Source organism: Artemia sp. Qi Xiang Cuo, chromosome 16, assembly GCF_049724085.1.
Source record: "Artemia sp. Qi Xiang Cuo chromosome 16, ASM4972408v1, whole genome shotgun sequence".
NCBI classification, from domain to species: Eukaryota; Metazoa; Arthropoda; class Branchiopoda; order Anostraca; family Artemiidae; genus Artemia; species Artemia sp. Qi Xiang Cuo.
Window position 1 is genome coordinate 16,422,807 of NC_142809.1, and position 15,360 is coordinate 16,438,166.

General features: G+C 34.9%; 1 protein-coding gene and 1 pseudogene across 3 annotated transcripts in view; both read right to left on the reverse strand.

The window, feature by feature from the left end:
• LOC148942629 (putative ATP-dependent RNA helicase DHX34) overlaps window positions 1-15,360 on the reverse strand; it is a 158,502-nt gene that overhangs the window by 52,269 nt on the left and 90,873 nt on the right. For all 3 annotated transcript variants that reach the window (XM_089102777.1, XM_089102775.1, XM_089102776.1), the window contains exon 10: window positions 14,724-14,938. In XM_089102777.1, coding sequence (XP_088958903.1) covers window positions 14,724-14,938 — 215 coding nt within the window. The remainder of the gene's footprint in view (window positions 1-14,723; window positions 14,939-15,360) is intronic.
• On the reverse strand, window positions 529-3,693 carry LOC148942632 (plasma membrane calcium-transporting ATPase 4 pseudogene; annotated as a pseudogene).

Below are 15,360 nucleotides of genomic sequence, written 5' to 3' on the forward strand. Positions count from 1 at the left end.
ATCCAACCAACACTTTGATACTAAGCATGAAGAGTCTTCATCTGGAAGGCCGTTTAACAAGATAATTATTATTCCAGCTTTAAGACTATTTATAAAGGTAAGCATATTTCGCAACCTTCTACATCTACGAAACCACAAAACCCTACCACGTGGTTAGATCTGCTCTTCAGTTGGATATCCCTCTTGTATTCTAAGCCGTTTGGAATACTTTTAACCTTAATGCTTACAACTAACTGATACCATGTACTATAGTACCGATTTCAAACGCTATGGAAATAGCCCATTGCCGTAGGCCCAATGCTATTAGTAATTAAAGCTTTTTTGCTTATTGTATTTGACGTTTCTAAAGAGAAACAAAATACACACTGTCCATGTTCCCATGACAACGGTTCTCGGGCTTGTTTCCCCACCTCCTGGAACGCCAAGATCATGGCAAATTTTTGATTATGGTTTTTGCGTTTTTTAATTCAAATGTTGCTAATATTTGGATACATTGACGCCTTGTTATTCAAGTTTGTGCAAATTGGTTTAATTTTTCTCTTGCTCAGATTCGTGGGGATCTTCAATTCCAGTTTTAAGACTGTTTATAAAAGTAAGCATATTTCGCAACCTTGTATATCCACGAAACCACAAAACCCTACCGCGTGGTTGGATCACCTCTTCAGTTGGATCTCCTCTCTTGAATTCTAAGCCTTTTGGAATATTTTTAACCTTAATACTTACAATTAACTGATACCACACTATAGTACCGATACCAAACGCTATGGAAATAGCCCATTGCCATAGGCCCAATGGGACAGATGATAATACTTTATAGCCAAATTGCACCATTATTGTATGGATTGCTACAGTTATACACCATATTATAAGGAATGTCTTATTGGATGTTATTCCTTTGAATACATTTCTATGACCGTGCAGTTTTCTTGAATTTATTTCGTTAAAGAACGTCATCATAAAGAATGTATTGAACACCATTGTGAAACGAATTTCTTGTATTTTTTTCGGGTCAGTAACGTATCCATCCTCTAAGCCTAAGATCTTGTGTCCAGCGAACATGAGAATGAATAGAACTGCAACCTGGTAAATAGCCTGTCCAATAATACTTCTTAAAATGCCTCTTGATAGTATTGGTTTTTTACGGCCATATGGGCGACGCTCAAGTAAATCAGGGTGTGGTGTTTCTGTAGCAAGGGCTAGTGACGCAAGTGAATCCATGATAAGATTCAGCCATAACATTTGTACTGCTTTTAATGGAGGTGTTAGGAAGACACTGGCTCCAACTATTTCAACTATCGATGCTACTACGTTAGCAGTCAATTGAAACTGTAGAAATTTGGAGATGCTGTCGAAGATATTTCGACCCCACATAACCGCTTTCACTATGCTTGCAAAGTTATCATCTGTAATAATAATATCCGATGCGTTTTTGGCCACGTCTGTCCCGCTTATGCCCATTGCAAATCCTACGTCGGCTTTTTTCAAAGCTGGACTGTCATTAGTTCCGTCACCAGTCACTGCAACTACCTCTCTATTCTTACTCAGTTTACTATCTATAATTCCTTTGACAAGTGTATACTTGTCGGTAGGAGATGAACGCGCAAGAACACGCAAGTCAGGCCATATTTTATCAAGTAACTCCTGCTGAATTATCCCATTTTTATCCCGTATTCTTCGGTTAAATTCTGTTCCGTCCATAATATCCTCATTCACTATATTTGACAATATCCCACATGCTTTTGCAATCGCTTTTGCAGTGATAACATTGTCACCAGTCACCATTCTAACGATTATTCCCGCATTTTTACATTTTTCAATGGCATCTGGTACTTCTGGTCTAATAGGATCTGCAATTCCGACAACAGCCAGACACGTTAAATCGCTCATAATTAAGTTCTCCTCCCAGTCTGGTTCAGCTTCGATTAGTATTTGGTTCTTGTCTGCCTTCATGAATACATAATCTTTATAGGCAATGCATATTGTACGCTTGCCTTTTTTGGCCATACTCTGTGCAGCGGTACTATATTTTGTAAGATCTAATGGCACAATCTCTCGCTGACGACTCTTCCCATAAGCATAAGAACAATTGCTCAGTATAAGCTCGGTTGCTCCTTTGATGAAAACTCTGTAGCCTCCGTTTGGGAGTTTGATCACCGTGCTCATTGACTTCCTTGTAGAATTAAATGGATAGACTTTGTGAAATTCGGACTCGGGATGGTTCTTCCTTATTTCATCATAGTTGTAGCCTATTTCCAAAACCATTTTAAGTAAAGCGCATTCTGTCTTATTGCCATTTTGTACTTCTAAATCTCCTTTCTTTGGTGGCTCAATCCACGTTGTATATGCGCTGTTAATCGATATTGCATCTGACAGCAGTTTACTGACATTATCTGGAAGTGAATCGTCCCTAAGAGGGTGAAGTCGTTCCATTTCACAAATATACGACTGAACCACGGACATTTGATTCGTTGTCAAAGTTCCTGTCTTATCCGTACAGATAGTTGTTGCATTTCCCATGGTCTCACAGGCATAGAGATGTCGAACTAAATTGTTATCTTTTAGCATTTTATTAACGGAATAAGCCAGTGAAATTGTAACAGCCAAAGGCAATCCTTCAGGAATGCAGACTACTAAAATCGACAGGAATGTGGCAACAAGATCTATCATTTTTTCCAAAAATATTTTTGTGACAAAATGTTTTTTTTCAACTTGGTATTCCTGAACCGAAAATCGTATTATAAGGATGAGAACAGTCAGTACTGCAATAGCCACTCCGAATATTAGTATTTTCTTTGTTAAGTGATCAAGTTTCATTTGTAATACACTTCTTGACTTACTTTTCTGCTTTTTCTCTTCTGTTGTCTTCTTTTCCGTAATTTGTGCTTCAATATCGTTGTGTGATTCTGCTTTATTTTCTTTAGCATTTTGGCTTTCTTCTAAATGTCTGATAATTTCCAGATAAACTTTAGTATTTTTACCGATGGCTGTAATAAGTATCGTTCCGTAACCTTCTTTGACTTGCGAACCGGAAAATAGTAAACCCCCCGGAATCTTCTTTACAAGTTTTGATTCTCCCGTTAAGGAGGATTCATCCACTTCTAGATCTCGTGCATTCAAAACTATACCGTCAGCTGGTACTATGTCCCCATATTTCGTTAAATAAATATCACCTACCATAAGCTGATCAACAGGAATTTGATCTTGTATCTTCCGCCTCAAAACGGTCACCTTTTGTTCTTTCGCCACTTTATCCTCGAGACATCTGAACTGCTTCTCTTTATTATAGTCATTAATAGCAGTTACTAGAACTATAATGATGACTGACGTCAGAATTGCTACACCTTCAATCCATTTATGGTCATTATCTGGGCTTTTACCATCGCTTGTGCCCCAACCATAAAAGTATAATCCTAAAGATAGTACAGCGGCCACTATCAGGAAAATAAGTGTGAGATCCTGAAGTGCTTCATATATGAATCGCCAAAAACCCTTCTTTGTATCCGAGGGGATATTATTGCTCCCAAACATTGCTCTTCGTTCCTCTGCTCTTGTGCTATCTTCTTCAATTCCTGTTTCTGACGATGTTTTCAGCCTAGCACAAAGCTTTTCAATGCCTCCAATGTGGGAAAGTTCAATTTCGATATTTTTGTTAACGTTTTTCAGTTCTTCAAGATTTATTCCAAAATAAGACATTTGATTGGTACAAAAGATAGTCTTCTCTAACTGGCTGTATGAAGTAACAAAAACTTATCAAAAAATAAAGCCAGTTTTAAAAATTTCAGGTATTTTCCTGGTTTAAATTAAAAGATTAAAATTATTGCTCAGATACCATAAATATTTTTGCAGCTTATAACTTTAGCGATTCTGAACTGAAAACTAAAATAAAATAAAAATTGTTTTTTTTCAATTTTTACGTCGTCACTCAGTACGTCATATATGGTTTTTAATACACAATCGGTGTTAGATATTACGCCATGTCACTTATTACATCATATATGGTTACTAGAAGACAATCGGTGTTAGAAGTCAGACTTACTTCCAAAAATAAAATATCTTTGAAAAGACTGCAGCATGAAAAGACATCAAAAATGCAGTTTTTTGTGAAAAGTGATTCTATTTTTATTTTATTTTTTGATTAAAAAAGGCACTAGAACTTTTAATTTTAGTTTGAATGAGCCCTCTTGCAACATCCTAGGACCACTGGGTCGATACGATCACCCCTGGGAAAAAGAAAAAACAAAAAAGAACAAATAAACACGCATCCGTGGTCTTTCTTCTGGCATAAAACACCGAATTCCACATTTTTGCAGATAGGAGCTTTAAACCCCTACAGTAAGGTTTTCTGATACACTGAAACTGATGGTGTGATCTCATTAAGATTCTACGACATTTAGGGGGTGTTTTCTCATTTTTTCAAAAATAGGGCAAATTCTCTCAGGCTCGTAACTTTCGATGAGTAAGACTACATTTGACGAACCTTAAATATTTAAAATCAGGATAGAAATCCGATTCTTTTGATGTATCTATTGATATTAAAATTAAGTTTTAAAAGTTTCGGGTACTATTGAGAAGAGTCGCTCTTACAATACTGTTCGTTAACACAAACTGTTTGATCACATATGATTATCTTTTAATGTAAAAATTAAATGACACGTAGGGAAGTTAGAAACTAACAAAAATAAAACTAAATTAAAAATTTTCAGAAATTTTTCAAGTTTTAATTAAAAAAATTAAAATTATTGCTCAGACACAATTTGACACATATTTGCAGTTTAACATAATAACTTTAGCGATCCCGAACTTAGAACTAAAATGAAATTATCTGGTCGGGCATCCGTGCCCCAGCCATTAAAACATTTGCCTCTCAATTACTTGGAATATCTGTCTTGGCTTTTCTCTGTCTACAATTAGCCATGTCTTGATGCAACCTATGCAACCTACTTGATAACTTAAATTCAAAGTCAACGGAACGTGTATAAATATTGCATTTACTTATTACGTCATATACTGTTATTTTGATTATAATATCATTCATCAAGCTTGTACACAAAATGCAGTTTTTTTATTCAAAATTGATTCTATTTTAAAAACTATTTTATTTTTAATTGCAAAAGGTGCTAGTGTAACAATTTCCTTAAAAATGAGCCATTTTACAGCTCTCTATGATTTTCCAATGCCCAGCTAGTGGAGGAGAAAAAAAGGAAAGAGAAAAACATGCCTTATGTGGAGAATATCGTGGTTTCAGCCACTTTTCTTGATTTTCATGCCAATATATTTCCCCTGTTGTTCGAGCCGAGTGATGGTAAGCTTTCTATATAGAGGTTTTGGACAAGGCGGTTCTAATAGTGTACTTCTTGTTTTGATCTGACTCTATTTTTATGAGTTATGGGTTATTACTTTAGCTTTTACTATGGGGCGGGGTCGTCTCTTGCTAGATTGCTAGCTACCGCTGTAACCCATATAAAAAAAATAACTTTTAATTTTTTTCTACGAAAAACTACATTTTTCTATAACACTTCAGTAACTTGTGGTGTTATATCAGGAGTTTTTCACATCTACGTGCTTTTGTGTTTTCAAAAAACTATTGAAAATAAAATCATTTTTTTCTACCAAGAACTTCATTTTCATATACTAGATAATAAATGTCGTCATAGCTTCAGTAGAACCATATATGGTTATATTTACGAAAAACTGTATTTTTCTATAGCTCTTTAGTAAAAAATGTTATTAACATCTTCCTCCAACTAAAATCAAAATAGGATTTTTACTATTATAAAAACATGTAGACATACTTATGTAAAACGCAGTAATTTTTGGGGGCTTTAACAAAAAATATGATTTGAAAACTGAAACTAGAACAATTTCTGAAAATTTAAAATAAATTTTTTTTATTTAACTGCAAACTGCAATAACATTGATGGTGTCTGAGCAATAATTTTAATTTCTTAATTTAAACCAGAAAAACACTTGAAAATTTTAATTAGTTTTGTTTTTTGTTAGTTTCTAACTACTCGATACGTGAGTATTTTTATTATATAGGGAGTGTTAGAAAGCATTTAAGATAGAATCATGCAAAATCTCATAAGAACACTCACACGAAAGACAATTACGCCTAAAGTTGAGCCCCCAGACACTATTGAAAATGTCAAAGCAAAGATTCAAGATAAAGAAGGTATTCCCCAAGGATCAACCAATTTTAATTTTTCCCTGTAAAAAGCTGGTCAAAAGTATGGGTACTCTCTCAGACTATAACATAGAGAAGGATTCGATGCTTCGCCTGGAATATATGTGGGTTTTTAATTCAAGGTGCAGTAAGTTTCCTATATAGATATTTCGAACAAGGCAGTTAGTCCTCGTTTTGACCTGACACTATTTTTAGTAGTTATAGGCTATTGTATTTCTTGGTATTGGGCGTGATCGTCTCTTACAAGGTTGCTAGCTACCGCTGCCATATAACAAAGAGGAAAAAACCAAGGACTTTTTCTAATTCAAAATCGTAAAAGACGAACCTCAGAAAATCAGGCATTAAAATAAGTCCAATAAGTGCCAAGGTCTATTTCAAACAGTTTGTGGCAACGAACTGTGTACTAAGATCTTTAGTAAGTTTCAACTATTTCTGCAGCCGCGATACTGATGGAACCTACATAATCCCCATTTATAAATTAACTATATCGATTCTTTATATAAATAAAACTAATTTTAAAACTTGAAGGTATTTTTCTAGTTTAAATTACGAGATTCAAACTATTGCTCAGATACAATAAATATTTTGCAGTTACATAATAACTTTAGCGATCCTGAATTGAGAATAAAAATAAAATAAAAATTTCTTGTCGAAAGATAAACGTGTATAAATATTGTATTCACTTATTACGACATATACGGCGTAACATTACGTCATAAATCAATCCCTTTGTATCTTGTCAACATATTGTAAAGAGTAACCTTTTCAATGTGATTTCTATGATACAAATCATCACACCTGTATCGTCTTAAAACTTGTCTGTTTTTGCCACTCAATTTGAGAACGTCCATTCATCAAGCCTGTACATAATTTATTATAAATAAATTAAAACTACCATTAATAACTACAACATGAGATTCTCTTGACTGGCACCATTTATGATAAACATTATCGTTTTGTATGTAAAAAATGATTCTATATTAAAAACTATTTTGTTTTTAATTACACAAAGCACTAGATGGAGTAATTCCCTCTAAAATAAGCCATTAAACATAACCTGAACCATTAGCCATTAATAATAACCTGATCAAAACCTGGAAAAAGTATGTAAACTGCAAAAATATTTGGGGTGTCTGTGCAATAATTTTAATTTTTTAATTAAAACTAGAAAAATACCTGAAAATTTTAAAATTATTTTCAGTTATTACGTCATATAAGCCGTACTAAGCGAATGCAATATTTATACACACGTTTATCTTTGGACAAGATAATTTTATTCTATTTCACAGTTCTGGATCACTAAAGTTATTTTGTAAAATGCAAAAATATTTATGGTGTCTGAGCAATAATTTTAATTTTTTGATTAAAACTAGAAAAATACCTGAAAATTTAAAAAAAAAGGTTTAGTTTTTTGCTAAGTTCTAACTGCAATATTTAAGTTCTATCATGCAATATTTATTCACATTTATTTTTCGACAAGATAATTGTATTTTATTTTAATTCTCAGTTCAGGATTGCTGAAGTTATTATGTAAACTGCAAAAATATTTATGACGTCCGAGCAACAATTTTAATTTTTCAATTAAAACCAGAATAATACCTGAAAATTTTAAAATTAGTTTTGTTTGTTGCTAGGTTCTTGCTACTCGATTCGTCACTTTATATGAACAAATATATTGCAATTATGAGCTTAAAGTATAGCAATTCCGAAGATGAAAGTAAAGATGTATATAATTCGGGAGTCATAACAAAAGAGTGCGTCAAACCAAGCTCTGTTAGGAATATGAAACCTACACTTTCAGATGATGAGATAGAGGAGGAAGTTAATGCCATTATTTCTGATGAAGTTCTCACATTGGCGAAGGACTATTATACAGAGGGCCAGGTTGCTCAATTTGCTCCTATTATTACCGAAATGAAGAGTTTCATGGAGATCCCCACTCACCCTAGATCTGTTGTTCCTCCTCCATTCAGCCCTGGAAATTCTAACGCAGAAAGAGCCTGCCTGATTTACCTGACCCACCCCATCAAATTTGTTATTACAGGATGCCGTAGGTTACAGATACGATTAATATCTAGTCACTTCATGCTAACGTTTAGTAATGTATCCACAACGTTTGTCATCCGTGATTCGTACATGGAGGTTGCAACAAAAAGTAGCAGCAAGTATATTTTGACTTACTGGATTTGTCACTGTAATTGTGAGGAAGGTCCGTGCTCATGTCCTAAGCCCTGTGGCGAGCCCACCAAGGTAGAATCCACACAAACGTGTTTTAAAGAGGAAAATGCTAGTTCTTATTTGGGTTTATTGGTCTGGCTTCTTCAACGTATTGGTGTTGGGGGTAAAACAAACGGATGTAAAGTTATTAAGTTAAATATCGAAGAAGTATTTGGGCCGTAATCGTTATAAACACTTGACCGCTTCAATCGGATGAAGATGAGACCATCTTATCGATACGTACTCCCTTAAATCCAAAATCAGTGAATGTTGCTTCTTTTTTTCTCTTGGAGAGCATTCTATTCACGGAGTGAAATTACCAAATTTTGATAGCTTCGTGGGTCTTTGATGCGGTTGGTTTTCATTTTTATTTCGGTTGCTCGGCACTGATCTCTGTCTCGGTTACTCTTCAGTTAGCTGAAGAGCGAGGTATTGACGTGGGGGCGAGCCCCTAATATACGCATTAAAAATATATGAATATAGAAGTTCGTTACGTAAGTTAATTCATAAGTTACGTATATTTATTACTAATAAAAACGTTCGTAAATAAAATTAAACAAGTTTCGAGAAAGCCATTTAACCAAATAGAAGTAAAATTAATATACAAATTTTGTTTTAATTATTCATGTATGGTGAGCCAAAATCAAAACCTGGTTTAATTCAAAAACGTTCAAAAATTAAATAAAAAAACAAGTTTTTTAACTGAAAGTAAGGAACGACGTTAAAACTTAAAACGAACAGAAATTATTCCGTATATGAAAGGGGCTGTCCCCTCCTCAACACCTCGCTCTTTACGCTAAAGTTTTTTATTGTTTAAAAAAATAAGAGTTGTGAGAAAGTCAAAAAAGTTTTTTATTGTAAAAAAAAAATAAGAGTTGTAAGAAAGCCCTCCCCCCGGTGACTTCGGAGGATTAAGTCACACATAGGACAGGGTTATTAAAGGTAAAGCTGGCAAAAAAAATGGGCTTATTAAACTCACCATTTTCGAGCCAAAAGCTTATTTACAGTACACTACTATTGTCTGTAGCAACTCAATCGTGACGGCCCTAATAAAAGCCAAGTCCACTCTTAATCTTAAGTTTGTTTGATGGTTGTATGATAGGTCGATGTTGAACGTGATAAGTCGTTTGAACAAGAAGAAGTTTTTGACCAGCTGCCTGGACAATCAAACGTAAGGACACCCAAACAGGGTGTCCATTTTTCATATTTTCAACGATGCTGAACAAAATGGCTATCTCAAAATTTTGATCAGGTGACTTTGGGGAAAAAATGAGCGTGGGAGGGGGCCTAGCTGCCCTCAATTTTTTGGTCACTTAAAAACGACACTAGGACTTTTAATTTCCGTTCCAATGAGTCCTCCCCCGATATTCTAGGACCACTGGGTCGATACGATCATCCCTGAAAAAAAAAAAAAACGCATTCGAGATCTTTCTTCTGGCAAAAAATGCAAAATTCCACAATTTTGTAGATAGGACCTCAACAGTAGGGTTCACTGATACGCTGAATATGATGGTGTGATTTTCATTAAAGTTCTATAACTTTTAGGGGGTCTTTCCCCTTTTTTTCGAAAATCAGCCAAATTTTCTCAGGCGCGTTACTTTTGATGGGTTGGACTAAACTTGATGAAAGCTATATATTTGAATTCAGCATTGAAACCTGATTCTTTTGATGTATCTATTGGTATCAAAAACCCATTTTCTAGAGTTTCGGTTACCATTGAGCCGGGTCGCTCCTTACTTACAGTTCGTTACCACGAACTGTTTGGTTACGTGTTGAATCCCTCAAACTGTTAAGGCATCCACGTATTCTTCGTTTAGCAAGAAACATAGCCACAATATCTTGTAGAAAATGAGGATAGTATGGAAAACTAATGTAATCGTGGTTGTAGCGGTAGCTGCAACCTAGTAAAAGACGAACTCGGCCCATAGTAACAAAATTATAGCCCAAAACCTCTAAATGTGGTGTCGGATCGAAACAAAGAGTGCACCATTGGAATCGCCATGACTGAAAATCCTATCTAGAAAACTTGCATTCCCTTAGCTTGAAAAACAAGGGAAATCAATTGGTACTTGTTAAAAAACATGAATTTTTACGAATGTGATGATAAATAATAAGAGCCACATTTTATAATAAAAAATATATAAGAAAAAAAATTATGCATTGGAACACTCACTTTGAAACTACGACGCATGCATTAATGTGTTAAATCACTTTAATCTAAACAAAAAATTTTAGGGACTGTTGGGGTAAGTGTATATTCACGGGGATGACAACGCCCATTTTAATGCAGACAATTTTATCTCTGTAATCCATGTCATTCTATTAGCCCTTAAGTAGCCCTTAAGCCCTTAAGTAGTATTTGTATGTTTATGTCTATACAATGAAGTAGTGTGTAGGGTGTGTTGAGTTGGTGTGTAGCGCCTATGTACAATAATATATATTGCACACAGGAAAAAGCCTTTGGAATTTTCTTGGTTAAAAAGTAATGAACGAACAAAAGGGAAACAGGCAGGGGAGTCACTTAAATATGACATCATAATATACTGATAAATATACTATATGACATAATATACTCATAATATACATTAAATATGATACTGGTGTTATATCATTTTGTCAAAAGGTTTATGTATTTATTTTTTCCAGATTCACTTCAGGGATGGTAGTATAAACTTCGGAGGGGGCTAATTCAATTGTAAATTAAAACTTCTAGTGCCCTTTTTAAGAGTCAAAAGTGATTAGAGGGCAACAAGCCACCATTCACGCCATTTTTTCCCCAAACGCTTCCCATCAAAATTTTGATAGCCATTTCTTCACAATAGTCCAAAGGTCAAACAAACACTCTTCCGAGTTTTACAACCCCCTTCCAGCCCCCGGAAGGGGGCCGGTACAACAAAACGACGGGTACAACGGAACGACGCGATAAACGGAGCAGTTTGAATGGTACTCAGTTCAACTGCAAGATTTAGTCTCCTATGATGGGCGCGGGAGTTAAAGGAAGTGGAAGGAGGATATGCACTTTAATATTAAAGGTAAAGCTGGCAAAAAAAAGGGCTCATTAAACTCACCATTTTCGACCCAAAAGCTTATTTACAGTACACTACTATTGTCGGCAGCAACTCAATCGTGACGGCCCTAGTAAAAGTCAAGTCCACTCTTAATCTTAAGTTTGTTTGATGGTTGTATGATAAGTCGATGTTGAACGTGATAAGTCGTTTGAACAAGAAGTTTTTTTTTTGACCAGCTGCCTGGACAATCAAACGTAACGACACCCAAACAGCACAAGTTTTTCTTCAATTTCGGAGGTTTTTTTTTCTTTCTTTTTTTTTAAAAGTGAAAAATGCAAATTTTTTTATTCATCTACCTTGCTGTGGATTAAGTAGTACTTTTAGGCATATTTCTGAGTTTTTTTTTTCTGACAGGAGCAATATAAATATTTCTGGATTGACGAGCACACGCTGAACGGCAACATGGCAAAAACGGCAATATGATAACAACGCAAATTGCTGAACGGCAAAATTGCACTAATTTTTGCACAATTACACTGCCTAATACTTACAGTCTTAAAAGCTCTGCATGATTCTTGCTTGGAACCAACAGGATTTCTTAGAGGTATAAACCTCTATTTAATATTTTCGCTGTAGACCAGAGAACCATTGCAAACTAAAAGAAACGAAAGTTGACCCAAACAACGTCGTTTATACCTCTAAGAAATCCTGTTGGTTCCAAGCAAGAATCATGCAGAGCTTTTAAAGTGCATTGTCGCATCTTGAAGTCTACATTTTGAGTAAAATTGCAGAGCACTAAATGAAACGGATAACAAGGAAAAAATAATAAAGGAAGGTGTTGTTTCTGCAATTATCCAGAATTGAACAGTACTAAATTTGCCTTATGAAGAAACTTCTTAAATCGAGTGATCATCTGTTGAGAATAAGCTTAAAAAACACCAGTAAACCTATTTAGTACATTAAGCTTCGGCACTATTTCTTTTGAACCCTATTTTCTCTCCAATTCTCCTCTGTTTAATTCAATTTCCTGATGGTATATTCTCATCCTTAAAATATAGAAGTGGATGAAATATTTCCAAGTACTGCGAACCTAAACATACAAGCGAAACAAGCGTTACCCACCAATTACCCCCAATTACTATAATACTCCACACAAAGAAGTGTAGAAAATATGGTCCAAGTTCACGAATCCCTTCCAATGCAAATTCATATTTCGTATCCTTTGAAAAAATTCCTTTAAGCACCACTGCTACACCAGCATTTACAGAGCTGGTGCTGTGCTTTCGTATCTTCTTAAACAAGAGTGCATTATCTACTATTAGCAATAAACATGCCAGGGCTATAAACCATTCGTTACCAATAATCAACAAAAAATCCAGGAGAATCAAGACACTAAGAAGACTCCATGGCCCTTCATTAACCATTTTTGCTTGATAATTTTCGAAAAAAGATGTATATGTTTCTTTTTTACTAGATTCGACCATTTGTATAGAAAGACGAAAACATTTCACATCTAATGCCACCACCTCTTACAAAATTCACGAAAAACATGCCTAGTTTTGACTAGATTAAAAAAAAAAAAACGTTTTTGGATAAATTTAAATTAGATATTGAATTTCCATCAATCATGAAGCGAAAATATTTTCGGTCATTTCGTTTTCTTTCTCAAAGCTTTATGTTACGCAAAGAAGTTTAAAAACAAGAAAGTTTTTTATGCGATAAAAATGCAAATCGGTACTTGTTAATTAAACGAAACACACTCAAGAATTACGCTTAGGTTAGATCTAAGAAAACTGGTTTCATACACATCATCATACACACAATGATTTAACACGCGTATCTTTTCTGGGGTATGATGTCATATTTGAGTGACTCCACTAATTAAAAAAATTAAGTTCATAAGAAGTGTGTATATCAATAACTGTTTTGATTGGTAGCGTCCCACTCTTTCAGTTCTTCTGCTTAAGAATTATCACCAAAAATAATTAATTTCACGTAAGTAATGTCAAATTAATTTTGTATATTGTATGATACTTTATTTAATCAATTGATTATTAAACAACGAGCAATAGATAACTCATGTCGAGAGTTTAATAAGCTAAAAAAAGGCATTTAATTCTGTTAGCAGTATTCCGATTTCACTAATCACCAAAAAACAGAAATAATTAAATACAAGTTATTTGAATATTCCCATGCATGACAACAGACTTCTCTAAAATCTAGGGATTTTTATACTTTATAACATAGCTTCCTGTGATAAGTCAGGGAAAGTTTAGCACGTCTCGTCCGCTAAATACCAAACTGGAGTCACATTTTTGAGGCAATCAGATGAATTGAAAAAAAAAATCCTAGAATGAATAGTTGTCTGCATAAAAATTATCAAAGCCTTTTCTCCACCTTAAAAAATTAGCAAACATTATTACAAAACGGCCTGAGGCCAACTCAGCATCACATAGCTAAGTCAGTTTCTCGGTTAATCACTGCACATCGCACCATTCTCTAGTACACTTGTAAAAATGTCAAATTTTATTTTATATAATACGACCTATCGACACAATCTTAACTTTGTGAACGTCAATTTGATTGAGAACCGCATGTATTTTGCGCTGTCAACCACAGTGCTGTCGCGCTACTCTCCAATACACTTAGGAAAATGTCAAGGTTTATTTTTTACTAGATAACTTACTGTCTTGATTTTGTAAACGCCGTTTTCATCGAGAACCGCATGTATTTTGCCCTGTCAACCAGTGCGTTGTCACACTACTGTCCAATAGCCTAAACTAATAAAATGTCAAGACTTAGTTTGAAAAAGCAACTTATCGTCCTGACTTTGCGAAGCCTATTTCATTGAGAACCACACATGTTTTGCGTTGACAACCACAGCGCTGTAGCCCTACCCTCCAGTACACTCCAAAATTTCAAGATATAGTTTTTAACAGACAACTTACTATCTTGACCTTGTGAACACCATGTTCACTCGGAACAGCATGTACTTTGCCCTGTCAACCAGTGCGTTGTCACAGTACTGTCCAATAGCCTACCCTATACTTATAAAATACCAATAATTAATTTGCAAACGACAAGGTATCGTTTTTACTTTATGAGCACCGTTTTCACTGAGAACTGTTTGTATTTTGCCCAATCAACCGCTTCATTGTCATACTACCCTCCAAATACATTTATTAATACGCCGAATTTTTGTTAGTATAAAACAAATTACCGAATTTTCATCTTAACTCTGTGAACGTCGTTTTTTTAGAAACCACATCCGTTTTCTACAAACTCATGTATATGCTAAAAACAGCCCACCTCACCTTTTCTTTAAGATACTTGAGAGATTCGTCAATGGCATTGTGAGGAGGTGCTTCAATAAAGGGAAACTCACGAACATCTTTTAATCCCATGGAGATCATCTGCAATATCATTGAATCTAGTGGTACTCTTTGGATATCAGGTTTTGTATAAGTCTCGAATTCGTTGAATTCCTTTTCTAAATAGAGCCTATAAGCGATTCCTGGACCGGTTCGACCTAGAAGATGAGTTTCATAATTAAAAATATGAATATTAGAAGTGAGAGGAGGAGGCCAGAGTGGAATGGCCTTCCTCTCTGGAAGGCCAGAAAGGCCAGAGTGGGCTCCTTCTTTGCTCTCGAAGTGAAACTATCAAAATAAACTACATCTTTTGCTGTCCCTTGAAGAAAATATCTGAATAATATAGGGGGCAACCCTTCACCGAACATCCTTAATAACTGTCTAAAACCTATAACTAGGCAAGAATGATAAAGTACAGGGACTTGTAAAAGGTATGAAGACTTACTAAGCCCATCAAAATTCAAGACAGAACTGATCCAAACTTGAAAATTAAAGGTCACCTCTAAAGCTAGTCTCCACGCGGAGGCTTATTTCTTTTCTGAGTTCTGATCAATAGCAACTGTGAGAATCAACGGCCCTT